At 55.3% G+C, this 27,907-nt stretch overlaps 3 protein-coding genes across 5 annotated transcripts; 1 reads left to right on the top strand and 2 right to left on the bottom strand.

Annotated features, from left to right (window-relative positions):
- LOC147057519 (slit homolog 1 protein-like) lies at positions 1-12,325 on the bottom strand. Its single transcript, XM_085912000.1, has 37 exons — positions 10,993-12,325; positions 10,517-10,588; positions 10,234-10,305; positions 10,081-10,152; positions 9,509-9,580; positions 9,345-9,416; positions 9,136-9,207; positions 8,894-9,057; positions 8,681-8,831; positions 8,465-8,536; positions 8,227-8,298; positions 7,831-7,902; positions 7,366-7,509; positions 7,015-7,178; positions 6,752-6,775; positions 6,493-6,637; positions 6,188-6,262; positions 5,831-5,974; positions 5,609-5,752; positions 5,371-5,537; positions 5,161-5,302; positions 5,018-5,086; positions 4,765-4,836; positions 4,614-4,685; positions 4,465-4,536; positions 4,238-4,401; positions 4,011-4,141; positions 3,828-3,922; positions 3,487-3,626; positions 3,316-3,409; positions 3,075-3,212; positions 2,689-2,923; positions 2,479-2,609; positions 1,678-1,853; positions 1,335-1,570; positions 1,128-1,245; positions 1-887 (listed from the first exon to the last, which is right to left on the bottom strand). Exons 1-37 carry the CDS (start codon positions 11,196-11,198, stop codon positions 637-639), a joined length of 4,512 nt encoding a protein of 1,503 aa, XP_085768126.1. The 5' UTR covers positions 11,199-12,325; the 3' UTR covers positions 1-636.
- Positions 12,225-16,674, top strand: LOC147057518 (B-cell receptor CD22-like). The gene is made up of 12 exons (XM_085911627.1): positions 12,225-12,288; positions 13,044-13,403; positions 13,526-13,720; positions 13,804-14,136; positions 14,227-14,466; positions 14,621-14,890; positions 14,953-15,213; positions 15,385-15,639; positions 15,705-15,789; positions 15,920-15,944; positions 16,359-16,531; positions 16,620-16,674. Exons 1-12 carry the CDS (start codon positions 12,225-12,227, stop codon positions 16,672-16,674), a joined length of 2,316 nt encoding a protein of 771 aa, XP_085767753.1.
- Positions 16,675-16,896: 222 nt separating this feature from the next.
- c3b.1 (complement component c3b, tandem duplicate 1) lies at positions 16,897-27,410 on the bottom strand. 3 transcript variants are annotated; one of them, XM_085911983.1, is made up of 45 exons: positions 27,303-27,410; positions 27,022-27,036; positions 26,923-26,952; positions 26,709-26,801; positions 26,506-26,541; positions 25,730-25,919; positions 25,485-25,650; positions 25,178-25,248; positions 25,029-25,120; positions 24,880-24,962; positions 24,727-24,814; positions 24,551-24,653; positions 24,357-24,471; positions 24,083-24,198; positions 23,879-24,019; positions 23,579-23,794; positions 23,320-23,511; positions 23,090-23,245; positions 22,886-23,015; positions 22,755-22,823; positions 22,397-22,687; positions 22,032-22,326; positions 21,866-21,951; positions 21,496-21,635; positions 21,208-21,417; positions 20,962-21,022; positions 20,802-20,885; positions 20,517-20,720; positions 20,364-20,439; positions 20,130-20,286; positions 19,955-20,065; positions 19,600-19,765; positions 19,286-19,446; positions 19,059-19,214; positions 18,756-18,815; positions 18,595-18,685; positions 18,457-18,508; positions 18,266-18,353; positions 18,097-18,186; positions 17,915-18,020; positions 17,724-17,813; positions 17,550-17,633; positions 17,388-17,468; positions 17,180-17,327; positions 16,897-17,115 (listed from the first exon to the last, which is right to left on the bottom strand). In XM_085911983.1, the coding sequence occupies exons 1-45, from the start codon at positions 27,377-27,379 to the stop codon at positions 16,974-16,976; spliced, it is 5,409 nt and encodes a 1,802-aa protein (XP_085768109.1). In that variant the 5' UTR covers positions 27,380-27,410; the 3' UTR covers positions 16,897-16,973. The 3 variants fall into 3 exon arrangements, with proteins under 3 accessions (XP_085768109.1, XP_085768107.1, XP_085768108.1); XM_085911981.1 differs by having other exon boundaries at positions 21,208-21,635; XM_085911982.1 differs by having other exon boundaries at positions 21,208-21,635; positions 26,506-26,543; positions 26,723-26,801.
- Positions 27,411-27,907: the final 497 nt, after the last annotated feature.

Below are 27,907 nucleotides of genomic sequence, written 5' to 3'. Positions count from 1 at the left end.
TTTCAATTTATTTTATTTCAATGAATGAATCCCAAAAAGTTAGAAACTAGCAAATAGCGTCAACATATATAAAAATACCATGAGCGCGTCATGTGATCTATTAGCTTGTTATTCTTTGTGTGTCTAGTTACAAAGAGCTACCGTGGATTATGCAAAATCAAAACAATACAAAAGGTTCATGCCATCTTGGTATAAATCATTTGAAAGCTACATTTATTGTTGATCACAATGACCTCCCTCATCACTGAGGAAACGGAGGAACTCATCAACCAACAAAGACACACGCACTGTCTTTGGGTGGCAGACTCACTCATTTGGTTTGGGTTCATATACATGAATTGTCAAACTGGGATTTCATCATCTGCTAAACCTTAAGAAATACAAACATCAACGACAGCCACAGAGTTGTTTTCAATAACCGACCGCAACACGTGTTGACATCATTTCAAGCCAACCTGCCATTCAAGAGAATTGGAGTCAATGTACCTTACGTAGGTGCTTTCACAAACATCAAAAGCAGTCCATCCTTCACTTTGTCTTAAACTTCACGCATTTCCTCTTCACAAATATTGAAGACATCTTTGCGTTCAATGAACATATTGTGTGTGTGTGTGTGTGTGTGTGTGCGTGTGTGAACTACACACACATTTTGCATCCACACTCGAGCGGCTTCTCCACATCTTGCGTCACAGAAGTTCCGTCGTCGCACAGAAAGCTGATCCGACGTCGCCGCAGCCTCAGCGGGGCGCAGCAGGTCGGGGAGCCCCCCTCTGGCTGGCAGCGGCCCTGGCACTCCAGCCAAGAGAAGGTCTTGGAGGTGCGGCAGAAGAGCGCCCCGCGCTGGAGGCGGTGGTAATCGCGCACGGGGACACCCAAACACGCCGAGCCTGGATGGAGCAGGAAATGACAGCGACGAGACGATCATCGGATCAACGCCTTCATGTTCTCAAGAAACATCTCAAACAATTTGGTCTCGAAAGAACTTAACACGTATTCTCACAAATATCAAATTTGTCTTCAACATACTTGACGGACATGAGCTTTTTCGAGCAAAACAAAGCAACAAAATGTAACGGCTCTCATGTTTGTCCACTCTTCAACCGGCGAGCATGCATTTTCTTGCCAACCTAAAGCTTCAGGAGCTCCCGCAGCGTCGACCGCACCCCTTTCTTCGTCGAGCCCTTCTCCGATTGGCTGGTCACACAGGGGGCCCGCCCACCCCGACTGGCACACACACTGCACGCCCTGAGAGCGCAAAAAAAAACAACCAACCAAAACATCTAAAAGCGCTCACTCAAAGCGCTCTTTATTGCTCTCTTGTGGTTGTGTGAGACCTGTGCGCCCCCTCCTGGTTGGCAAGTGCCATGCACGCAGAGGAGGTCGCGGCAGGCGCGGCACCCGGGCAGCACGCCCGCCTGAATGTGCCCTCGGGTGAAGTCCTGAAGCTCGTGGTTGATGTAAAGGTTCCGGATGCAGCCGTGGAAACCCGACGTGTTGATGGCGTGAGAGGACAGAGACAGCAGCGAGGCGGCGGCGGCGCCGGCGCCGGCGACTGCCTCCTCTGGAAGGCCTGGAAAGAGAAAGAAGAAAAGAATACAAATAAATCATCTATCATTGACTGTCTATTTTGTTCCCGATGGAAGGTGCTTCTCTTGTTTGCTGTGGCGGGCGACCCACCTCCCACGTAGAGCGGTGCGTCCGTCTCGCCGGCGGCCTGCCGGCGTCCGTCCGGCGTGGCCTGCCGGCGTCCGTCCAGCGTGGCCGCTTGCCCTCCGTCCACCGACAAGTTGAGCGTCCGCTCCGAGGTCAGCAGCTCCACCGTGTGGAAGAGACCGTCGTTCACCGTCTCCGAGCTGAAGGCAAGCAAGCCATTCGGATACGCCAGTTTGAATCAACATCAAATGGAAGAATTTCATTCAAGCACTATTTCCCAAACGCCGTGCAATCGTGTGAAGCAGCAAAACACGGAAATTGCTTGAAATGGCTTGGAGGATGGGCAACGCGTGGCGCGGAGCACTCAGAGCGCATTAGCGTACTTTGCCCCGCGCCAAGAGGCACTCGGGGTTGCGACCGGTCGGCCGCTCGCCCGGTTCCAGGTTCAGCACTTGAGCGCTGGCTGGCTGGCTGAATGGCTGGCTGGCTGGCTGAATGGCTGGCCGGCTGGCTGGCTGGCTGGCTGGCTGGCTGGCCGGCTGGCCGGCTGGCCGGCTGGCCGGCTGGCCGGCTGGCTGGCTGGCTGGCCGGCTGGCCCCTTGATGACGTCGAGGACACGTTTGTCAAGTGCGGCGTTTTACGAGAGTGCAAAACGTCTGTCTATGTCTATGTTTTGCCCCATTTTGCAACTTTATTTTGATGCCTATTTGGCGTGTAACACCAACCGTCGGCCAAAAGGTGGCGGGCCCACTATTGTGTACTGGATTTGTATACAGATCGTGGGTTCGATGGAATTTGAATGTGGTTTTTGTTTTGCGTTCCCACCTGTAGATGGCGGTGGCGGGCTGGTTGCCGGGGTCGTAGGTCACCCTGACGTGACCTTGATGAAGCTCCACAGCGATGGGCTCCTTATCTCCATTAAACAACAAAATGCCATTGTCATCCCCAGTAGACACCTGAAACATAATTGGTTTCTTTGACATTGTGATTTTTTTTCAAAGTGCATTTCTTTGACATTGTGCCCAGCGTTCCCACCTGCATGGTGATGTTGGCTCGGGGGAGGTTCTTGACGTCGAGCAGTTGGACGTAAGCGTCTGCGTTGACAAAGTTGACGGCGACCAGCTTCTCGCAGGCGGGACCCTCGAAGCCCGCCGGGCACTGGCACAGCGCCGCTCCCTCCTTCTCCGCGCAGGGGGCGCCGTTTCGGCAACGGGCCAGCTGGCAGGGCGAGGCCGAGGCCGAGGGCGGCGACACCTCGCACCGATCGCCCCTGGCCAAGGAGGACATTTTTTGGGAATTGATTCTAATTTGCTGACTTTGTTGATTTTCTTTCTCAGATGAGTTTTGAAATAATACTATTAATGATGCTCCTTTGCTATGTCTTCATGAATGGATACATGTCCATGTGGTGTGTGACTTACGTGTATCCGCGGGGGCACACGCAGGTGTATCCGTCCAGGTGGTCCACGCAGCGCGCCGCATTCCGACAGCGGTGGTCCGCGCACTCGTCGTAGTCCAGGCCGCAGTCGGGACCCACCCAACCCGGGACGCACACGCATCTCACACAAAAGAGAGGAAAGCAATAAGTCAGCATCCATCCTAAAAGCTCAGCAAAATCAAAGCATAGAAAAAGGATGAAACAATGGATCGTGCGTGCGTCACCTGTGTCCAGCGGCTGTGGCGACACAGGTGGCCTGATTCTTGCAGGGGTTGGTCGCCGCCGTACAGGCGTGGCGCTCTTCCTGGCAAAAGAGGCCTGAGGCGCCAAGCCAAGCGCAGCACGGCATGACCTGACGTGACGTGACGCCGCCGCCGTGACGCCGGCCGCCTTACCGTCTCGTCCCGGGGGGCACAGGCAGGTGTAGTTGCCGGCGCCGTCCACGCAGGTGGCGCCGCTCTCGCAGCCGTGGTCGCGGCAGTCGTCGGCGTCCACCTCGCAGTAGACGCCGTGGAAGCCCGACGCGCACGCGCAACTAGGCGCAAAACAAGGAGGAGGAGTTGACAAACGAACGCGACTCCCGCTAGCTCATTAGCCGCCGCCAGCCAGTCAAAACGGCGCCATCACACGTTTAGCGCGTGCAACGACTCGATGGGATAGGTTGACAAATTCCCTTTGGAAAGAAAAAAGGCCTCTTTTTTTGCCAAGCGGCCAACTCGTGACGTTCTTTTGCTACCTGAAGCCGCCCGTCCGATCGTCACGGAGACAAGTGGCTCCGTTGATGCAAGGGTTACTGGAGCAGGCGTCGGCGGGAGTCTCACAATGTTGGCCCTGCCAACACGCGGCGGCTGGTTAGCGAGCAGCCCGCTCGACGGGCACACAAGTGAGGTAGGGCTGGCAACGTGACGGGAGGGCGTACCCTGAATCCGTCCTTGCAGGTGCAGGCATATGGCGGCGAGTGCCAGCGCAGGGCCCGGCAGAGGCCTCCGTTGTGGCAAGGCGACGACGCGCACGGGTTGCACTTGGCCGCCACGCTGGCCTCAACCGAACCTGAACACACATCAAGGGAGGGTTTGCCCAAATCCTAAGCCCACTTTTTTTTTTCCTTTTTGATATGCGCAGCGTCTCACTCAGTCAGTCACTCACCCTGACAGAGGAAGCGCTCGGGCGGCGTGGTGAGCAAGAGTTTGCCCTCCATGGCGGGCGGTCCGCTGCAGCGCGCGATGCCCGGCTCCTTGTAGCCGCTCTTCAGCCACTCGGACAACCACAGCAGGCGGCAGTCGCAGTACAGCGGGTTGGAGCCGATGGCGCTGGAGGGATCGTGAGGTCACGCACAGCCACATGACAGACACCCTTTCATCTACGGCGCTTACAGGTGCGAGAGCGATGTGACCTCGTCGAAGATTCCTCGCTGCAGCTCAGAGATGTCGTTACCGTGCAGAGATCTGAAAGGCAAACCGTGTGCGCCTTTACCGGCCACCGACCATCCACGTGCGGCGTACGTGCGTGTGCGTATACTAACAAGAGCCTCAGTTTTGGCAGGCCTCCCAGTGCCAGAGGAGGAATACATTGTAAGGAATTGTAACTGAGGATCCTGAGCACAACACAACAACAACAACAACAACACGTCAAAACCACGGAGAGCGATTTGGCAAAATCATTCTGCTACTCACAGCGTGGTGAGTTGGCTCATGTTGGCAAAGGCGTGGTCGGACAGGGAGCTGATTTGGTTGTTGCTTAGATCTCTGCGCATTCAACACACACACATGTGACTTTGGATCCATTGGCAGTTAAAGGTAGCAAAAGTCTAGCGCGCCCTCTGCTGGACATTCAGAAACTAGGTGCATCAACGTGAACGGGAAGCAGGACTGAAAGGGATGTCCAAACCATGTGGGCGGCTAGTCAAAGTAGAAAGGGGGCGCTCACACAAGCTGCAGGTTGCGGAAGTTGCCGAGGTGCCCGGGTACTCGCGTGAACCGGTTCCCGTCCAGATATCTGCCGGGGCGAACACAACAGATGGATGACGCCGTTCCTTTCGAGGGGCCGGTCGAGGCGAGCGGGGCGCCCACAGTTCGGTCAGGTTGCCAGGAAGTCCCCTGGGCAGGGCCTGCAGGTTCTTGTTGCTGCAGCGCACCACCGTGTCCACGCACGTGCAAGCCCCGGGACACTGCGGGCCCAGACGGCAGCCGGCCCACTCTGCCGCCGGAGAGCCTGAAAAGACACGCTTGGGACGTCAAGGCTCGCTACGGGGGGAGCAGGAAAGCCGGCCCTCGGCCCACCGTCATCGCAGCGGAAGTCGGGCGCCGCCACATCCTGCAGCGGGATCTCCCGCAGGAAAGCCGGCCCTCGGCAGCGGGGGTTTCCCGTCACGATGCGCCGGCTCCTCAGCCAGGCGCCCAACCAGGACAGACGGCAGTCGCAGTCGAAGGGGTTGGCCAGCAGGTTCCTGCGAGTGGAGAGCAGCCCGGCCGGCTCAGGCGAGGCCCAAAAAAGACAACAACGAGCGCTTTGACCCACAGCGTGGAGAGGTTGGGAAGCGCCTCAAAGGTTCCCGGCATGATGGCGCTCAGTCGGTTGTCGTAGAGCGACAGCAGACGCACGTCGCTCAGGCCGGCGAAGCTGCCGTTGTGCAGGCACTCCATCTTGTTGTTGCGCAACATCCTGCACACAAGGCGAGGCAAAGCGAGGCAAAGCGAGGCGGCTCGCCCTCGTAGCACGAAGGCGAGCCGCCTGGCTTACAGCATGCGCAGCGAGTCCATCCCTCGGAACATGGCCCCCCGCACCGCCTCCAGGTGGTTGGCGCTCAGGTGGAGCTCAGCAACGGCCGAGGCGCCCTCAAAGGCGCCGTCCTCGATCTCCGAGATTTTGTTGTTGCTCAGGTTTCTGAGGAAAAAAAAAAAAAAAACAAGAATAAAAAGCTGGCGGATGACCTTGGAATGCAATTGAAGGCCACGGCCGCTTGAGCTTGGCCAGCCAGCGGCCATGTTGTTTTCATTGGTGTTTGAATTGCCCAAGGTCGCCAGACACAAAGCAGGACGCTTGTCACTTTTGCGCAAGTCACTCAAGCGTGCGTTCGGAGCGAGCGACTCGACCTACATTTTCTTGAGCTGCGAGAGGCCCTTGAAGGCGCCCGTGGCCTCCAGCAGGGTGAGGTCATTGTTGTTGAGACGCCTGAGACCCACATCATCATCATCATCATCACCACCGGGGCAGCCCAAGAAAACAAAAGAAGAAAAAAGATGGTTAGCAGAGTAGGCATCCAGTAGCGCCACACACACACACACACACACACACACACACACACACACACACACACACACACACACACACACATACACACACACACACACACACACACGTCAACATGGATACATGTGATGTTCATGTGTCATGGGTCATACAGTTCTTCCGTGGCCGGCGGCAAGGGTTGGGGGAACTCGGTGAGTCTCAAATTGGAGCAGTCCACCACGTTGGCCTCGCAGCGACACTTGCTGGGACACGACGGCTTGCCGTCGCAGCCGGAAGCACGCCGGCGCTCCTCGGCTCCTGACAACGTTGGCACACGCCATTGCGGCCAAATGGCGCTTTCTCCATATTGCGCATTTGGGAGCAGCCCGGACGTGAGTTGGGGGCGGGGCGGGGCCATGTGGTGTTACGCACCTGGAATGTGGTACTGCTCCTTGGCTAAAACATGAACGGAATGAAAAGTCTGTCAATAAATGCATTTTCATTTTCAAATCATTTCCTATATTCTAAATCCTGACAATCAATCATCTCGGTCAAAGAGTACTATATTTCAAAAAAAACAACGAAAACCATCGATCCACTTTACATGCGCTAGATAACACTTACCGACCAAAACACAACACAATATCGAGTGCTCATTTTCTACACACGCACACGCACATCAGCGAGAGACTGACCGGAGCATCGGAACTTGCTGCTTTTAATCTGAGCGATGCGCTTGTTGGCGAGGCGTCGCGGGCTGGAGCAGCGCGCCCCACTGGTTTCGATGGGGTTGGCGCCGAGGAAGTCGGCCAGCCACTTGACGTTGCAGTCGCACACAAAGGGGTTCTGGGCCAGGTGGCTGATGAGGGAGGGCAAAGCACAAAGCGTTCGCTCGCTCGCTCGCTCGCTCGCTCGCTCGCTCATGTGTGGTGTTCAGCGCATAACTGCCTTGACATTGCTTCAAGCGCTAGTGTGTTAGCACGAAGCTCGTAAGCGTTCTTTGCTTATGCCACTTGAGGAGCATCGGTAGGAGGAGAGGCGCTCACAGCGTTTGGATGCCTCGCAGCGAGCCGAAGGTTCCTTTGGCCAAACTTGCGATCTTGTTGTCGTACAGCGAGAGCAGCGCCAAGCTCTCCAGATCCTTGAAGGCCGAGGCGCGCACGCAGCGGATCTCGTTGGCGTTCAGCAAGCTGCCGGGGGAGCGGAGAACAGAACAGAAGAGAAGGGAAGGCATAAATCCAGACAATTGGCCAGGCCAGGCCAGGCCAGGCCAGGCCAGGCCAGGCCAGGCCAGGCCAGGCCAGGCCAGGCCAGGCCAGGCCAGGCCAGGCCAGGCCAGGCCAGGCCAGGCCAGGCCAGGCCAGGCCAGGCCAGGCCAGGCCAGGCCAGGCCAGGCCAGGCCAGGCCAGGCCAGGCCAGGCCAGGCCAGGCCAGGCCAGGCCAGGCCAGGCCAGGCCAGGCAACCCTGTGACAACCCAAGTCACAATCCCGGCTGGCTGGCGTCCACTTACAGCAGCTCCAGCGAGGACAGGCCGTCAAACACGCCGGCGGGAAGCTCCGTTATCTTGTTGCCGTACAAAACCCTGAACAAAAAAGGTGAAAAGGCGCACCAGGCAGGGGTGGAATGCCTTTTCACTCCAGCTCCTTTTGCATGCATTTGAAATTGTGTTCTTCAAATCCAGTTCTTTTAGATAGTCTGTTTATTTTGGAAAATGCTTCAATGCTATTGTTGTGGATTCAAGCAAAGTAAAAGGAATTGACAAAAACAAGAGTTTTAGTTTGTCTTCTAACCGTCAGATTTCTTTTTTAAAGCATTCACATTTGTATTTTATATCATGAATGAAAGTGTTTTCATTGATGTGTGGATAATAACCTTGGACCACCCACAAGTAAGCAGCAATACTCACAAGGAGTTGAGAGCTTTGAGGCCTTGAAAAGCATCCGGAGCAATCTCGGATATTTGGTTGTTACTCAGGTCTCTACACAAAAATGAAATGCAGAAAACAAAGAGAAAGATTTCCAAAATGTTCAATGAAGCATCATTTTTTTTTTCCTTTTTTAAATATGCTCAAAAAATATTTGTACAAATAAATTGTGGCTGTAACAAACCAAAATGTGCATCATTTGTTCTCGAGTTGAACTCACATTCGCCGAAGCTTCTTGTAGGAGGTGAAGGCACCTGGAGGAACAGACTTGATGCCATTCTGTTCCAGACGACTGAAAGGGACGGGGACATTTTGAGCAACATGACGTTTGGCGCACACGTCGGCTTCCTTTGGACATTTTGGATCAAATGGCCTAAGCGCGTCAACCGTGAGCTGAATGGCTGGAAATAGGAGGCCATTTTGGCTTGTCACTCACATCTCTGCCATGGCCTCCGGGAGGTGGGCGGGGATGGCGGTCAGGCCTCGCCCCCGGCAGTCCACGATGTTGTTGGCGCACGAGCACGTGGGCGGACACGAGCCGGACGCCAGGCTGCACGGCTGCACGAAGGCGCTGCCGCCGTGGTGGCCTGGAGCCCAACCCGAGGTTGGATGCATTTGGACGCAAGTGGAGGGAACGAGGAGAACACACCTGAGCAGGCCAAGTCGCTCTTGCGCAGCTCGGCCAGGTTGAGTCCCCTGAGGGCGGGCGGGGCGCTGCACTGGGTGTAAAGGCCCAAGGCCGGGCGCTGCCGCAGCCACGGGGACAGCCAGGCCAGGTGACAGTCGCAGCGCAGAGAGTTGGAGTGGAGCCGACTGGGGGGGGGGGGGGGGCATGACAAATGCAACTTCGTCCAGTCAGATTGGACAGCAAATTGCGGCGGCGGGACTCACAAAGTGCGAAGTTTGGGCATGTGGTTGAAACTGGACACGGGAATGCTGCTGATGTTGTTGTTGTTCAGCGTCCTGCGGAAGGAAGGAGGGAGGGAGGGAAGGAAGGAAGGAAGGAAGGAAGGAAGGAAGGAAGGAAGGCAGGAAGGCACGGCGCCGCAAGCCACTCCCAGTACTTGCAGAGATCGCAATGCTCGCCGCAAGCTACTCACAGTACTTGCAGAGATCGCAATGCTCGGAAGGCGCCCTCCTCGATGCAGCCGATGCGGTTCTTGTCCAGCTGCCTGTCAAGGGGCACACACTCACGACGCTCGGATGAATTGAACGCCACAAGGGGGCGCCGCCTTCCCATAAAGATTGAACATTTCCACCGTACAGATTTTTGAGGTCGGCGGCTCCTCGGAAGGCTCTCCTGGGAATGGCCCGGATGGCGTTTTCACTGAGGTCGCTGCAAACACAACGAGGCCGAGCTTGAAGTGGCCAGACACTCGAACGCATCACGAGCGCCCACGACACGCCAAGGCGTCACGGGCTTGATCGGTCGCGACGACAAGCCCCCGAGCCGAGCCGAGCCGAGCCGAGCCGAGCCGAGCCGAGCCGAGCCGAGCCGAGCCGAGCCGAGCCGAGCCGAGCCGAGCCGAGCCGAGCGCATCGACGGATGCTTTCCCAGCGGGTCGTTGCCGGGACGCGAGAGGTCAGACGACGACCCGAGCTGGTCACAGCTGGACGCCCGGGTTTGGGGCTAATATTTGATTTGCTCTCTCTCTCTCGGGTGAGTCCGCTCACCGTCTTTTGTTCGCGTGTGAGAAAGGTAAACTTTCCCACTCGCTCCTTCCTCACTGGCCTTGCGAGGACGCGAGCACGCGCACGACTTGAATTTTCACCATGGCGCTTTGGGATGAAGCAGCAAATGCGGAATGAAAATGCGAAGGAGGCCGGTCGACTTACAGACGCGATAAAGCTTCATTCTTCTGGAACAGAAGCTCCGGAATTTGCGTCAGACGATTCCTGTTGAGACGACTGAAGGCACACGCACGCAATAAACAAACAAACAAACAAACAAACAAACAAACACGCTGTGTAAAGTTGCGCCACACTCACAGTCGTTCCAGATCCTTCAGCTCATCCAAAGCGCCTCGCTCCACCTCTCGAATTTGGTTCTCCATGAGGTGACTGCCGCGCGCGCGCGCACGCACACACATGCATACACACAAAGTCCAAAAGGATTGCAAAAAAGATTTCTTGATGACTGAGAAAAATTCAAACATTTTCCAGAAGAAAACCATTTGCCTCCACAAACATATCACATTCAAAATGCATGAATACTTTCAGCAATATATGAAAGGATACTAAAAAAGTTCAAGCATTGCGTTCAAACACTCACAGCACTCGAAGATGCTTCAGGCCGGAAAAGTCAGACTTGCTGATGATGGTCAGGTTGTTGGCGTTCAGGTCCCTGCGGCAACAACAACAAAAGCGGGAGATAGAAATGGTCCAAAGGTCAGCATGCACAACCTGCAAATGTCTTGGAGCGGAAAGTGCAATGGGGAATTTCCCTCCCTTCTTGATGCAAAGCAAGAGGAAGGCCATCAATTATTGATACATCTATCTATCTGATGTGATCATTTCTGCTGACGTCAGGAATGGTTCCCTCTGACCTTGCCATACACTTCAAGACCGAGAGAGCAAGCGCCCGCTAAGGCTGACCTGTCCACTTTGCCACTTTGAGGAACTTGCCAGCCAGCCAGCGGGCCAGCCAGCCAGCGGGCCGGCCGGCCAGCCAGCCAGCCAGCCGGCCGGCCTGCCAGCCAGCGCTTGTTTCTTCGACACGTGCAGGCACGCACGCAGGGACATACTCACAGCCTTTCCACTCCTCTGGGGATGTCGGTGGGCACGGCGCGGATCCCCAGGCCGTGGCAGTCCACCGTGTTCCCCAGGCAGCTGCAGGGAGCCGGGCAGGCCCGCGCGCCGCCGCCTCCTCGAACCCCCGACGCCACGGCCAGCAGCGCCAGGAGCGGCAGCGACGCCCGCCCGCATCCTCTTGACTTCCCCGCCTTCCCGCTCATGACAGATACGCCGATGAGATGCGCAAGGAAGGAGCGCCCAGGTAGGGTGGGACGACCACAAGCAGACGCCGCCAATGGGGGAGGTCCGCTTGGGATGGAGTGCACTGATTCTTCCTCCTCCTCCTCGCTTGGCTTCTTCCTCTCATTGAGTCATTGTGCGGCGTGGATGCCAGCCACTGGCAGTGGTGGGGTGGGGGCGACTCCCTCCCTCTCTCTCTCTCCAGACACACAGAGCAATCATCCATCAAAAGCTTTTCCAAACACCAGCAGTAAGACTCCGCCCCGGCATCTCCCAGGGGCATCCTCCCTGTCCTCGCTACAGTAAGCCCCGCCCCTTAAAAGCTGGGGGTGAGGGGCGAATAGAAACGACGCCAAAGCATCCGAGTCAGCAGATTGGCGGGAAAGCACAAGTGCGCTTGATGTCATTTGTCTTCACAATGGTTCTTCATTGTCTTCCTCCAAAACTTCTTTCTGTCCAATTGCTTGCAAAGGCGGCATCTGGATCAGATCTGGATCAAAACAGGTTCTGGCAACAAATCAGACATTTGACAGACATCAGTTGTGCAATATTATTTGAAATGTCTGATCTGGATCAGATCTGGATCAAAACATGACCGACAAAGCGAACCGTTATTGTGAGGGCGTTTACATTGCGCATCTAATAACGCGTAACCTGGATCAGATCTGGATCAAATCTGGATGAAACCACATTTTGACAAAAATGGAAGGGATTGAACTCCATTTTCCATTTGTCAACAAGCTAACGCTCATCCTTCCCATGGCTTCCGAAGTAGTCGGCACCTTCTTCCTTCTAAAAGCGCGCTTTGGATGAGGCGAGGTGAAACGTGGGCAGTCGGAAAGACAAAAATGAAAGTAAAAAGTGCAAGACATCTGCTCATCTCATCTCTTGAAGAGTGTGATCATGCGTGTCAGTGAGGGGAAAGAGGAAGAAGGCCAGCTCTCACACTTCATTTTGTTTTGGCACCAACGCCGACCGCCGATCGAGTTTTGTCAGAAGCGGCAAATATGCGCGGCGGGACTGCACAAAAGGGATTGGGCCTGTTTGTCGCCTTGCTCTTGGACGTACAAGGTACCACGTTTGGCTCACAATCATTTGACGGTCGACTAAAATGTTTTCAATCGCCCAAAAATAACTTTGGACGAGCAAATTTGCATTTATGGATCCGCTCTGCGATGGAGCCGCTCTGCGCTTGACATCTTGAATGAGGACAAGATGAGCGGCGGGCTTTCATCGACCGTAATCCGGAGCGGATCCGGCCACGTTCGGCAGCGCTAAAAACACCTTGACATTGAATTGGCACGGCTTTGCTTCCAGAGGCCTAATCTGGATCAGATCTGCTTCCAAACAAACACGGCGATATTGTCTTAAATGGCTTCCAAATAGCTGATTGAGATTGGATTTGCTCCAAATGCCTTTTACGCTTGCTTCTGAATAATGGTGGCAACAAATTGTCCTTTCAAACGTTTTATCGAGCTTCATGAAAATGAGCAGGAAACGTCGACCGCAGAGCAGAGAGCAAAAGGAAGAAGTCGCGTGTCGATGTGCTTTTCTTATTTACAAAGTTGCATGTCGATGAGGCAAAGAGGAACAAGTCAAAGTCTGCTTTATTGTCAACACAACACGTACGAGCAAAGAAATCAACAAGAAATAGACAAATAAGCGGAGCAAAATGGAGCAGACAGCCAGAATATTGCGGAGGGGGGAGGGAAGCGACAAATTGCACTTTTCACTGCCCCGTCCGTCCCCAGGAGGAAGGGGGGGGGGGAATAACCATACCTTGCTCGCTCCAAGCCTACATTTGCATGCTTTTCAAACGCTTTCAGTGCTGGCGACGGATGACTGGGGAGGGCGCTACACTCGCAGAGAGGTCTGTGGCCTGGAGGGAAGCACGGTGGAGCTCCAGTGCACCTTCTGGCACCCGCCGAGCGACAAGGGCCAAAACATCTCCACAAAGACCACTTGGTGGCACAGCGAGACTACGTGGGCCTTTCACACGCAGCCCAAAGATTTGCGTTTGAACCCCCGATACTTCGGTCGACTGCGCTTTGACTGCCAACACAATTGGTGCAAGTTGTTCATCCAGGAGCTGAGACAAAGCGACGCGGGCCGCTACCTATTCAGATTCGTCACGTCACACGGAAGAGGCTACAGCCTGATACCTGGAGTCACTCTGAGTGTTACCGGTATGGAACGCACGCGGCTTTTGGGGCAAGGGAGTCGGCCCAGGTGGCCAGCCTGGAATGTCAGAACCATGTCAGAGCAAAGCTGTTTGCAGGCACATTTACAATGAATTTGTTTGACACAGATCTCAGCGTACAAGGGGCGACAACACTCACGTGTAAGAGCAAGTGCCTTCCGGGGGCTTCTCCTTCATTCATCTGGTACGAGAATGGAGAGGAAATCGAAAGGGCCAATGCCCAAAGCTACTATTATGCCAGCTACCAAAACAGCTACTCGTGTGCTCTGCGGCACCATGAGCAGTTTGCATCTCCTCCCGTGTGTGAGTTAGCGACTCCCGCCAGCCGCTACCACTACGGTCGGTGGGTCCGTAGCACCTAGCTAAAATGTTGTTCAATCTTGCAGGTGTGTCACGCTACAGCTCATGTCGCAAGGTGGTTTACAACAGCAGACGCATGTGCGCCCTCAAAGGCTCGACCGTGGTCATCGGGTGCTCTTACGGAGCCTACGGCACGCTCGAGTCCCAATTCTGGTACACAAACCCATCACAACCTCGGGACCTTAGTTCGGACGAGCGCTATAAAGCTCGTGTCAAGTTCCCTCGATCGACGGCTGGACAATCGACTCTGAGAATCGACAACGTGACGGAGAGCCATTCCGCCGAGTATCTCTTCAAATTCTCCACCACGGATTTTGAATGGAAGGGTCGTTTGCCGGGAACCACTTTGACAGTCACAGGTAACAGTGAAACATTTACTGGGGACTATCAGTCCCTTGGACAAGGTGCAGGTCCGCTCTGTCATGCACACAGCTTTTGCCTGCCTCCAGCTGCGCAGGTGCAGGTGATAAAGATCACAGGTAGAGCCCATGGCGTCGACGCTCAGCTGGCGTGTCACACCACATGCCACCTGGGAGTTCCTTGGTGGTTTTGCTGGTTCCTGAATGGAGTCCAAGAGGGCCCGTGCCAATCTTCCCAGACGGCCAAACCTCAGCCGATGACTTTACGTCCCGGAGACTACGTCACCTGTGCCGCGGAAAGGAATCCACTCAGCGTGTCTTCTCGCCTGTGTGAGAGATTTGAGCAATTGACTGATTCATTGTCAATATCCATCCATCCATTATTTACCTTGGTCACTGGAGTCATTACTGCCACCCGCACGCAAGACAGCAATTGAACAGCATCTACTGACTGACGTTCTTTCTCTACCGCCTCCTCGTTCAGATGCTCTGGCGGCCCCCTCCGTCTCCCCGAGTGACTCGGGTGATATCTCGGAGGGTCAGCGGCTGACTCTGACCTGCGCGGTCCACCCGTTCGCACCATGTACGTACCGGTGGTTTAAGGAGACCAGAAACTCAGGTCCTCAAAATGTGAGTGACAAAGCGGTCCTAGTCTTCCCATCCATCAAGTCTTCAGACTCTGCGGAATATTTTTGTACCGTGGTAAATGAGCTGGGGGAGAAGCAGTCAGAAGTGATCAAAGTCAATGTCAAATGTAAGTAGAGTAGCCGGCGTGCCGGTTTCCGACTCGTCATTGAGGCCAATTGTGCTCCTCAGATCCTCCGAAGGACGTCGCTCTGAGGGCGAGTCCGTCGGACGTCACTCGGGAAGGCCAGTCTGTCAATCTGGAGTGCAGCGGTGACGCTAATCCAGAGGCTAGCTACACCTTGTACAAGCGCGACGAACCGGTGCGCCGGGAACTGCGAGGATTTTTCCATTTCAGTTCTATCAGCCCTGAAGACGCCGGAAGCTTCCACTGCCAGGCCTACAATAAATACGGAGGCGCCAATTCAACCAAGGTTCTCCTAGACGTCCAATGTAAGTGGACAAAGTGGAGCTGGAGACTGGCCGAGCCAATCTCCGGACTTCAACCCCAGCTTTAGTTGACATTGTCAAATATCAGCGGTCTTCCGTTAAGCTTTTCTGCCAACGAGCAGTTGTGTCGTTTGAAATCATCAAACGTATGGAAAGCGCCCGTTTTCGCCCTAGACGGTCCTCGGCTGCCAAAGGTCTCAGCCACACCCTCGGGTTCTGTCGACGTGGGCTCTCGGGTCAGCCTGACCTGCAGTAGCGACGCCAACCCCGGCGCTAGCTACATTTGGTACCGCCGGGAGTCTCCCTTATCCGACACGGCCGTCTTCAACATCAGCGACTACCGAGCGGAGCTCGACGGCGACTATCGCTGCCAAGCCCGGAACGCGGTGGGGAGCCGGAACGCCACGCTGCGGCTCCGCGCCAAGGCCGGTAAGTTACGCTTCTGCCTCGTCAGCTTTGCTTTTCTTTTGGATTTTCACGTGTGTATTGGTCAGGTCCACCGAAGGCGGCGACGGCGGTTTGCGTCCTGGCCGGCTCGCTACTCCTCGTCCTGATTCCTGTCGCCGCCCTGCTGCTCAGGTGGGCTTGAAATTTTACCAAATGAAAATAGTTTCATAAAGTGAACCTTTCTAATTTTCGGAAGAACACAAATGACAAAATAATGATCAGAATATAAAGATGCCAATTTTGTGTTTGTTTGATATTTTAGGAAAAAGATGGCACCAGCAGCTCAGGTGAAAACAACTTGCATGACAATATCACGTATATATTATTGATATTTGGATACGACTAAAAATGTCCAAAATGTTCCTGTTACTTGGAACTCAGATTTGTCGACAAAAGTTGAAATATATTATATATTTGGAAGTCTTTTAAAATCATGACACACTTTGAGATTTGAAATGAGAGATTTACCGTATTGGCCCAAATATAAGATTGAGTTTTTTTTCATTGAAATAAAACTGAAAAATGGGGGGGGGGGAGTCGTCTTACATTCGGGGTCTAGACAAAGGCTTTTTTCAAACTCGAGTCTTGAAAAAGAGGGGGCCGTCTTATATTCGAGCCAATACGGTATTTTGGGAGCTGTGAAAAAGTTACCAAGGAAGAAAAAGGAGAAAAAGTGTGAACCTGATCCAAAATGTGGTCAGTCAAACACGAGCGCAGACGACAGCAGGGGCGGTCCGGACGAGCTGGTGTACTCCACGCTGGCTTTCTCCGAGCCCGCCGCCATCTACTCCAACGTCGCCGGGGCAGAGAGGCGCCGGAACGAGGATCGGGACGAGGGAGTGGAGTACGGTGTCGTCAAGTGCCGCGCCTCCAGGTAGGTGACTTTCAGTTTGGCCAAAAAAAAGCTTCCAGAAAGGCATCTGCCATGCCATTGGATGCTTTCTCTGGTTGTCTCCACTCAGGCCGGAAGCTGGAGAGGACGCGCCGTACAGCACCGTGCAGACAAAGCGCATCTGAGCAAAGCCAGCCAAAAGGTCTTTTTTTGAAAGCCCGGCCAGATAGTGCCAAGAAATGAGAGGAGAAAACTTGTCGTGTTTTAAAGTGGGAAGCAAAAAACTGTCTGGTGACTGACTATGTGCATCTTTTCTGAAAAAACATGAAATGACCGGGGCCGCCGCCGCCGCCTCCAATTTAACACTCGGAGTCGGGCTGTGTGGACTTTTCATAGGCAAGCCAGGATGTTTCTCGACGGAGGCTTTTATTGTAGCTCATTTGCACAAAACAAAGACAAAGTCCCGTCGACGGCGACCGGCGTCTCACAAGCGACAAGCGTTGAGCGACAGCTCGGCGGCGGCGGCGTCCAGGTCGGCGCATTTGTCCCGCAGCGTTTGGCCGGCGCAGTCGTCTGGCGACGGCCAGCGCTCCAGCCACGTGCCCGCCCCCAACGTGTACACCAAGCTGGCCACGCACAAAGGTTGGCTTTTCCGACAACACGCACGCGCCGGCGGACAGGAGGACTTACCTGTCGTTGTCGGCGTCCACGTACCAACGCTCCTCCTTGGGTCCCATCAGCAGGTATTGGGAGCTCACCTCCAGGGCCAAGCCGTCCCTGCAGCCGGCGTGGGACACAAAGGTCCTGCTCTGACCGGCCTTCACTCCCGCCTCCACGCCTGCAAGCGCACCCGCTAAGTGGTGTTCCTCCTGCCCCCCCGCCGCTCCCTCCTACTCACCCAGTTTGATGACCCGTACTATCTCCAGCTCGTACTTGTCGTAGTAGCTCTGTTGGACGCTCAAAACCTTGACCAGGAAAACTGAGGGCAAACAAGGGGAAAAGCTGCCTTGTGATCTGGGGAGACGCTACCATCGGGATTTGACGGCAAGGACCGAGGTACCGTGGTGCAGCGACTTGCAGGCGAAGGCCTCCCTCTCGCCGGCACCAAAGCGCTGCTCGTCTCTTTTGGCCACGCAGCAGTCGCCTGCGGAGAGCAGTCGGCAAAACGGCTTAGCGGGTCCGTGTGCCGGGCCGTCCCGGGCCGTCTGGCTTTGCGAGCGGGCCTGGACTTTACCCTGCGTGCAGCGGCAGACGTTGTCCTTGCAGATGTGCGTCAGATGCTCCTGGTCCCGAGGGGGCTCGTAGGGTTTAGTGCAGCGCTGGTCTAACGCCCAGAAATATTGGGGGGGACAAAATGACAATCATTGTAAGGATCGCTTCAATTTGAAGGGAGAATACGGGCTGCGCGCGGCAGCTGAACAATACCGGGGTTGTAGTACTCGTACACGGCGACAGAGGAGGGCTGCAGGAGGCCCACTTTGAAGTTCTGCTGGAGTCTGAAGCTCAGGATTTCCGGTTCCTTGTGGGACACCTGAGCCCAGAAGAAGTGAGCCCGGCGGCGCCAAGCGGACCGGGTCGGAGCGCCCGCTTCCGATTGGGGCGCGTACCTTGAAGAGGTGGATGAAGAGGGAGCCCCTGTCGCTGAGCTTGTCCACCATCTTGAAGTTGTTGATGTAGCGGTCCACCGAATTGGACAGCTGAAGGCAGTTTGGCGTGAGCCACAGCAGTAGCAGCAATAATGCTAGCGCTCTTTAAGAAAAAAAAAAAGAGGTGTACCGTCTCCAGGTCCGAATTTTCGGGGGTGAAGCCCGTGGGCAGGCTAACGTCCAGCACCACCATCCTGAGGTCGCCGGACCCTAACGCCCTGCGCCCGGGCCGACGGATTCGATCACGTTATCAGGAGTTGTTTCATCACGGCGTTGGCGTGTTTGGTTCTCCCGAGGTGCCGGAACCTTCCGACCTCTCACCTGACTTTGATGGTCATCACGTAGGACTTCTCTACATCTGCTGGGGGCTTTTCTGTAGCAGTTAGAAAAAAGAATGGTTTGATGTAAGCATGCTAACGCGCGGGACCGTCACAGGGCAACATTTGAGGAGCCGCTCACCGCTGGATTCCTCAAGGTGGACACTGAGCTCAAAGTTTTGGCAAGGTGTCTTTTGGTCCACCTCATGCAGCTGGTTGTAGTATGTCACCACCTGGAGTCACAAGTTGACAGACGCGTCGGCGCCAGCCGCCTGGGCATCGTCGGCGACGGCCACCTCTTACCTCCACTATCCCCTGCCCGTTGCCCGTGGCCTCCACCGTCAGGTCCAGATTAGCCGGAAGCTGTGGAAAGAAAGAAAGAAAGAAAGAGAGAAAGAAAGAAAGAAAGAAAGAAAGACCTTAGCACTAGAGCACCTGTGCGCTCCTGTTCAGTCCCGCCCAGCCAGGACTATGCTATGCTATGCTATGCTATGCTATGCTATGCTATACTATACTATACTATACTATACTATACTATACTATCCGATCCGATCCTATCCTATCCTATCCTCTCCCATCCTGTCCTATCCTGCGTGTGTTTGTCACCCGTGACGAGTGGGCGGCGTAGGCGGTCCTGGCGTCGAAGTGGTACCGCACGTCTCGTCGGCCCGTCATCTTGACGTCCACGTTCAGGGTGAGGTCTCCGGCGACACGAGACTTCATCAGGTACTCGGAGAGCGCCTGCAGCACTACCATGGTGGCCTGACGTCAAAGAGAAGAAAGAGTAGTTGGAAAGAAATAGTTTGACTGACAAAAACGGACGTAAGCCTTACCTGAGTGGAACCGTAGCCTCCGCCCAGCTTGCGCTGGCCGTTGATCCACTGGAAAACTTTGGCGGCCTCCGCCATGCGAGCCATCTTGACCAAGGCCAGCAAGGCGTAACCGCTCGCCTCCAGCGAGAACAGATGATTGTGAGCGTCTGGCCAGTGGCTGCCTGCAGGCGGGCAAATCAGGCACTTGACCCCGGGGGACTTTTTGGGGACAACAATCACAAACTAAGCCAATCCGGCCGGGGTAAGAGGTAGCAGTGGCTAAAGCTCTTCTAGCTTTGTAATACTGCAAAATGAGCATCAACGAGCTTTCCAACCGTCGGGAGACGCCGCGAGGAGCTGCTGCGTGACGACGGTGTGCTCGGCGGCGGGGTCTCTTCCCGCCGAGGCCAGCGCGTAGGAAGCGATGGCCACCGTGTACGGCCGCCGGCCTGACGTTGCCAGCGCCTTCCTCAGGAACGCCCCTGCGCCGACGATGGCCTCCTGTAGGGGGACAAGCGGCGGCCGGCCGGCTCAGAGCGGCGGCCGGCCGGCTCAGAGCGGCGGCCGGCCGGCTCAGAGCGGCGGCCGGCCGGCTCAGAGCGGCGGCCGGCCGGCTCAGAGCGGCGGCCGGCCGGCTCAGAGCGGCTCGCTCGCTTGCTCTCTTTGAGCTAGTGAGCCAACGTCACCCACCTCCAGCAGACTTTGCTGGCTGCATTGGATTCCCGTCTGCTTGGCCTCAGCCAAGGCGATGAGGACAAAGGCCGTCAGGGTGATCTCGGGGTCGTCGCCACGCAAGCCGCCCTAAAACAAAAAAGGCCGGGTCACGCCGCCAGCCTGGATTCCGAGCCTAGCTGGCGCATCTTACGGTCATGGTGGGACTGTAGACGGGGTTGTCCTCCACAAAACGTCCGTCGGGGAGCTTGTTGCGCACCAGGAAGCCCAGCGGGTCGCACACTTGCTGCGGGTCCACGTCGATGACCGAGTAGGCCATGGAGAAGACCTTCACCACGTACGCCGTGATCCTGCGCGCCGCACAAGGACGTGCTTTGAATTTGCCCCTTAGGACGCGTGCACGCACGCACGCGCGGCCGCCCTCTACCAGGTGCTCGCGCCCTCCCTCCTGTAGGGGGGGTAAGAGCCTTCGCTCTTCTTGTAGACCAGCTGGTTCTTGTAGCCTGAAGGCAACACCGAGAAGAAAGATGATGACAGTTGGGGTCGTCTGTCTGAGCTGAAGCCCCGCCCCCCCGCGGACCTCTCCTGATGTATTTGAGGGCGTCCGCTTTACGCTCCACCCCCACCGCCTGCCAGTCGTCCGTCTTCTCCAGGTAGACGGTGGCGATGAGCGGCAGCGTGATGGTGGCCAGGTTCTGCTCCACGCAGCCGCCCGGCATGCGGATCAGAGACTCCAGCGAGTCGTCGGCGATGGAGTTGTCGATGCTGTCGGCCAACACGTTCCCTGCGGGAGGAGGGAGAGGCTCCGGACGTCACGTGGCCGGCCGCATTTGGCCCCCCTTCCTTTTGCCCGGCGCCGCCTGACCTCGGACGTTGACGAAGGTTTCTGGCGTGGAGTTGGGCACCACGCCCTCCAGTTGCACCTTGCCCACCCGGACGCTCTGCTTACCTGTGCGAAAAATCCCAAAAGGCTGTCCTTTTCAACACCATTCACAAATTGTCGCAGGTGAGCGAAAGGGCCACACCTCCTTGGGCCGCCGGGTTCAAGACGGCACTCCAGACTTTGGTCTTTTGGACGCCGTCCATCTGTTCGGGTGAACATTTGGGAACCAATTGGAACGCAACAGATTGCAAATGCTATCAAACAAACGAAGAATTCTCGGACATTTCGGAAAACAATTTGGGAGGATGAGGTTGACCTCCATGAATTGGAGTCATTGTGGAGAAAAAAAAGAAACCCCAAACCATTTGCGGCTAAGCGGCTGGCTCACCACCACCCGCAGGAGTTTCTGCACGCGGTCTCCGCCCATGGAGTCCCGGGCCACCGCCATCACCTCGATGGGGAGGCGCCCCACCGCCAGGGGCATGAGGGTGTAGGCCACCGCCTTGGACGTGCCCGCCGCCAGCGTGACTTCCTGAGTGTGGCGCTCACGGAAGGCCACGCTGCACATGCCTTCTGTCTTCATCAGCACCACCCGCACCTGCGGGGGGAGGGGCGGGGAGGGGCGAGGGTCAGCGGCCAAAGCTTTTCCTTCCTTCCAGACGGCGCCGAGACCTACGTGCAGCTCGTCGTCTCCGTAGTTGTGGATGACGGCTTTAATTTCCACCTGCTCGTTCCTGGCCACCGAGTACGGAAGCTTCAAGTCCACGAAGAAGCGCTTCCACGCTTTGACGTTGTACGGCTCGGCCACGCAGAAACCTGGCGGCCCGCAGACAAATGAAGCGGAAATCATTCAGTAAGGAGCAGAAAGATCACTTTGAAATGTTGACGTCAACTTTCGGGACAGACTTGAATTTCAAATTGATTCCTGATCATAATTGCCACATTTACAGGAAACAACGGTGGGAAATCAAAACCAAAAAGTTGTGAATTAACACCACCCAATAGCCCAAATCCACGACAGCATCGAAGGGAAGCCCCGCGGTTACCGGTGTTTGGCGAGGAGCTGACGGCCAGGACGCCCCACTCGGTGATGCTGTCGGGCAGAGGCTGGCTCAGCTCGGCCGACGCCAACCTGAATGGCACGCACGCAAGCAAGCAAAGGCTCACGTTTGCTTTGCCGCCATCGGGGGGCTTTGGCCTCCTCTCTCTCACCCGTCGGCGTCGGCCTGATCGGGCAGCCGGACCTCGGTCCACAGCCACGACTCGTAGAAGCGAAAGCGCAGGTACACGTCCCGCTCCTCCAGGTACGCGTCCTCCTCCTCCTCCTCCTCCTCCTCTTCCTCCAGGTACTCGTCGTCTCCCTCCTCAAAGCCGTCCGCTCGCTCGTGTTCGCTGAGGACTCGGGGCTCCTTGGCGATGGCGGGTCCCCTGGCGTAAAACCTGGGCGCCAAGGTCTTGTGGGTGTCGCTGTAGGCGACAACGTCCACCGTGCGCCTTCCTCCCCAATCTGCCAGAGTAAGTCAGTTCAGGAAGAAGAAGAAGAAATGACAATCGTGACACGGCTAATGACCATTTACCAAAAATATCTCTGCCCAGGTGGATGCGAGTGGGGACGGGTCGCGGGGTGGTGGTGGGCGGCGGCGGGGGGGTGGTGGTGGGCGGCGGCCTCGTGCTGGGCATCCTCGTGCTGGGCATCTCCGCGTCCAGCGCTTCGCCTCGGTAGCTGGCGCAGCAGAAGCGGAAGGCCCGGATGCACTCCCAGCCCTCGGTGATGTAGAGGGAGCGCCGCGTGCACGAGTACGGCATGCGCACGGCCCGAAGGCCGTCGTTGCAGCAGCGATGCGACAGCTTCTCCTTGTAGTGACTCTCTGAGAAGAGAAAAACAAACAACACATTGGCACTGTGGATGGAGAAAGAGCACACGGGCAAACGCACCCAGCTGAACTTTCCTCTGCAAAAGTTGAGCAGAGCGCCTCCTCCTGGTGCTGACGGGGCAGCGCAAGTCTGGGGAGAGAGGCCAGTTGACGTAGTTAGCCTTGACCGTTAGCCCGGCCGTGAGCCCTCACCTTTCCTGCTGTCGGTTCTGAATCCGGTGCTGGATGCGTAGAGCAGGCCGGCGTCCCCAAAGAGCCTCTTGGCGTCGCCGCCTCCCCCGCGGGTGCAGCCCACGTCGCCTCGCTCCACCGTCTCCCACACCTGGGCGGCAAAAGCTGCAGATGGGTGACTTGATTCGGCGAGGCCCGAGCCGAGCCGACCCGAGGCGAGCCGACCTTGCTCTGCGTCAGTCGCTCCTTCTTGAGCAGAAACACAGAGTTGTCCACGGCCAGCAGGCTGACGCCGGCCCCCGCCGGGCCTCGGAGCCGCAGCCGCAAGTTCTTGCCCGGCGTGTAGTACGGCGGCCCGACGCCGACCGGGCCCACGCTCAGCTGGCGACGGCAAAAAGTCTTTGAATGTCTTCTTTCTTTGCTGTAAAGAGCCCAATTGGAAGGCGCCCGCTTACATCTGGGAGGCAGGAGGAGGTCACGTCCACCCAGATGGAGTCGGCCACCACCTCCTGGGTAGGCAGGCTGTAGAAGGCCACCACGCGGAAGGACGGCATCAAGTCGGCCGTCACCGCCACTCGCGCGCTGGTCACCAGCTGACCGCTCACGTCCACTCGCTGAGCTTCCACCAACCGGCCTTTGTTCATCACCTGGCCGGTCCACAAAAATTGCAAATCAGAAAAGAAATGAAGAGCAAGAGGAAGGTTGGACTCGGACCAGGTAGCTGATGTGCTTGACGTGTTGCCGGACGTTCTGTTCGGCCGTTTGGACGGTGAAGGTGAGAGCCAGCGTGTCGCCCGGAGACGCCGCCTTGCCGCTGCTGGAGATGTACAAGTAGTTGGGGCTGTGCGGGGAGAAAGTGGCGTAGGCCGACAGGAGCATTTGGGCTTTGGCCTGCCCCTGGGCCCCGAGGTCGGCCTGCTGGGTTTGGGCCTGAAGGCGCAAAGGCAAGCGTCAGGCGCTCGGTCTGAGGGCAAAAGCAAGCTGCCGCTGTGAAGCAGGTGGCAAAGTTCTTACCACCAGGGCTTGGCTGTGACTTTCGGGCATGTTGGCGGTGAGCCTGGCCGTGCCCGAGCTGACCATCACGGGATCCTGCAGGAGGTTCACTTTCACCGGGACGTTGCGGGCCGGCGAACCGTCGTGGTGGCTCACTTGGATCTGAAGACGGGTGCGCATTTTCACGCCGAGGTTCTGGACCCATGAACGCCAGGACAAACTTACGGTGAAGTCAAAGGGCAGTCCCGGTTTGAAGTATTTGACCGTGTCTTTAAAGGTCAGGACGTAAGGAGAGTCCACAATCTTGATGCCCGTCTTCTCAGCTTCCACCAGGTCACTGCCTGCGCGTGGCCAAAACTCAAGTCCATCAATGCAAAGCGCTTTGGCAAATGTTAAAGGCTGAACATCTCGATCTTGCGATCCGGTCTCCAAAAAAACCTCGAGCTGACCGAAACTCGTCGTCACTTCTTGGTTTCTCTGAAACCGGCGGCGTCCTTACCCGTCTCGGTGAGAACAGACGCTTTGACGTAGACGGAGTTCCCCGCCAAAGTCCCCACATCGGGGTAGGCCGCCTTCAGCTCGTCCACGCTCAGCTTGACCACGCCGCCCTCCAGCTAGACGGAACGGAGATGGAAGGAGAACCTGAGCCGGAGGCCCTTTTCTACCCCGTCGGCCTGGACCCGAGCCACTCACATTGGACACCTGCTTGACCGAAGGCAACCTTCTCATCTCCTTGTTGACGTTCAGGCCGAACGACACGTAGGCCGTCCCTTGAACCGGCTCCCCGTACATGTACCTGAGACCAGATTGAGAGAATAGACTTTGCACGGAGCGCCGCATTTCTCGCTGACGTTGATATTTGCGTGTACCTGGCCCAGACCTCCACCTCCAGCTCGTTGTCATCCAGAGTCAGAAAGGACTTGCTCGGCACCAAGGTCACGTTGAAGGCAGGCAGCGCTGCGGCGGAAGGCGCCCGTCAAAAAGCAGGACCAAAAACGGCCCAGAGGAAAAGGCGTACGTACCGTATTTCTTCACCTCAAAGTGGGAGGTGAAGGTGTTCTGCTGCCAGTGGTCAAACTTGGCAATCACCTTCCACGTGCCCTCACTGCGGAGACATTTCAAGCCGTGACGCTTCTCTTGTGGAGTCTTGAAGCAATTTCAAACCACTTACTTGGCCATTTCCGTGAGGTAGAAAGAGTCGGCAAAGACGCCGGAAGAAGCCTTGGTCCTCAGGACCTGCTTGAGCACCACTCCTTCTGGGTTCTGTCACGCACAAGCGCACAAATCAAACCTAGTCTGCGGGCCGAATTTTTTGCCCACCTGGATGTCGACGGTCAGAGAGCTGTCGGAAGCCTTGAAGGAGAGCGACGACACAAACGCCCGCAGGCGCACTGAGGAAGGAGCAAACGCAAACAAACGGATCCTCAAAACTAATTCGACAAACAAAAAAAGAATTCCAAAATAAATAGAATCAACTAGTAAATCAATCGACTAGTAAATCAATAAATAGACAAGTAAATCAAGAAAGAAAGAAAGAAAGCGGAAAAAAAATCCATTTTCAGTCTTCTGCGCAGGACGATCGATCAATTGCAATCCGACTGGGATTCTGCGTGCAAAGTCGCCGTACCCTCGTCTCCGGGGTTGTAGATGGGCTTGTCCGTCTGGATGAAGATGTAACCCGAGTGGAAGGACACCATGACGGTCCGCTCCTCCACGTGGTGGTCTCCGAATTTCACCTTGACTATCACGTACTTGTTCTTTGTCTCGTCGCGATTCAACGGATCGGAGGGAATCTGAAGCCGGACGAGATGAGCCGTCAATTGCCTCGGCGCGGAGCTTCATCGTGCATCGGGCCTTTGAATTTGCAACAACCTGGACAGACTTGAGGGCGTGGAAGCCGTTGCTCCGATCCAGCGTGACGGTGTCCGCGAAGAGCATGTTGGTCTTGGTGAAGTCGGTCACGGTGACGGCCACCTCCACGGGGCTGTCGATGCTTTCCGCCTGCAGGTAGATGTTCTCCGGGCTGTCGGTCCTCAGCAGGTCCGGAGCCACCAGAGTGAACCTCAAGTGATGAATTGAAGCATTTTCATGAGCGACACTCCACTTTCATATTTGCCTCAAAATCAATAAACATGACATCATCGGTTAGTTGATTGTTTTTAAACAAGACATGTTATACATTTGACATGTTTAACCTCTTCCCAAACTTACTACAAATGGAATTGCATTTATTCTTAGTTCAATGATTGTAAACATTTTGTTCAAAAACATCACAGTTACTCACTTTTGAAATGAGATATCAATCTTTTACTGTCAATAAAAGAAAACTAGCACAGAAAGATGAATCCACCTTATATTGCATTCATTTGGTTTATATGTACTTAACAATATGCACTTTTATTTCTCAATTTATTTGATCAAAGCGATATTTGATTATACACCGTAGGAATCTGAAGCATTCCCATCGGCAATATTCAAAAACTATTGTTGATATTTGACTTGCTTTTCGTTTGACCTCATCCAGAAATGAATGAATGAATGAATGAATGAATGAATGACCTTTCCCATGCACGAGCTGGGGCTCACCACATTCACATTGGCTTTGGCTTTGGAATGTTTTCAGGAGAGCGTCCTGATGGACAACCTACCTCGGAACGTCTACCAATGATGGCTCCAGTTGAATGCTGAAAAGAACGCTACATTGTAAAAAAATGGATACACAAACACAGGTGCATTTTTTGTGATGCCACATGTTGTATGAACAAGCTATCTAGCCTCTGTGATCTGACTACATGTGGACTTTTAAACCCTCTTCAAACTCGAAATAAAACACATTTGCAAACAAGTGCACCTTGGTGGCGGTGGTGGTGGCGGTGGTGGTGGCGGCGGCGGCGGCGGCGGCGGCGGCGGCGGCGGCGGCGCGGGCTTCGACTTCTTAATCACCCTGAAAGCAAAGTGAGCCCGTTAGCATGACAAACCAAAAAACTGTTGGTCACGAAGCCGTCACCTTCCTGTGTGGCCTTGAAATGTTTTTGGCAATATTACTTTGCTGTGGGGTCACTCACCCGATCTTTTGTAAGATTCGTTTGGGAAATCTGCAGAGGGAAAATCACCATTTCAATTTGCGCCGCCATCGCCACCACCTGAAAGCCCCAAAAACTTACCTGGAAAGTTTTTTTCTGCAAAGAGTGCACAGGCAGATTAGCGAGGTGGTTGTTGATGTCAAGTGTTAGCCCAGTGGCAGGCAGTGCATTTGCGCCTCTGCTTTTTCTTTTTTTTGGGGGGGGGAATGACTACCAAGCTTTGATCCATTTGTCAAAAGTTGTTTGCATTTATGTACGTGGATTTAGATTTGATTGATCTCATGATATTGAATTGGACTTTTACAATACTTGACTAAACTTAAGCGCCCACCACTGGCTTTAGCATTAGCGTGTTAGCTCACCTGAGGCTGCCCCCCACGGCCACGCCGCACAGAAGGCATACGATGATCATACAACATAGAAACGTCCGTCCGGCCATGGTGAGTGACTCGAGTGGACTGTAACCCCCCCCGGGTTGGGAACTCGACTACTACGCTACACCGGGAGCCCCCACCCCCCCGATCAGAGGCGGGAAATTGTTTGCCAACAAAATGGTGGACTTTGATTTCAGTGGTGAGCTGCCAATGTTTGCCTCAGCTGCTACTGTTAGCTTCAGTTCAGGGATAAGCTCTCGGGTTTGTTGAGTTTTGAGAAACACTCGTTCCGAAAAGAGACGCTAGGCCGTTGTTTGCTAACATTATTTGAGAGGCGGCCATTTTGCTTCCTCCTGTGGTCGGAACATGGAGGCATCTCTTTCTCCACTTGAAAGGGGGGCCTTGAACGTACTGTATGTTTGTTATGTTATGTACTGTAGAGGACTTTTTGGTTTGAAGGCGACGTCTCTCCGAGCTTTGACCTGGAAACTCGGGAAAGGCTTGTTTGTTTGTTCATCAGGGGGAACGATTGGAGCGGCCTTCATTTGCGCGCGCGCGCGTGTCAATTTAGAAAGAAAGTTATTCGGGGTGAG

Source organism: Syngnathus leptorhynchus, chromosome 5, assembly GCF_054491065.1.
Source record: "Syngnathus leptorhynchus isolate UIUO chromosome 5, UIUO_Slep, whole genome shotgun sequence".
Lineage (NCBI taxonomy): Eukaryota > Metazoa > Chordata > Actinopteri > Syngnathiformes > Syngnathidae > Syngnathus > Syngnathus leptorhynchus.
The sequence above is the reverse complement of the archived record's forward strand: the minus strand, read 5'-3'. Positions and strand labels throughout refer to the sequence as shown.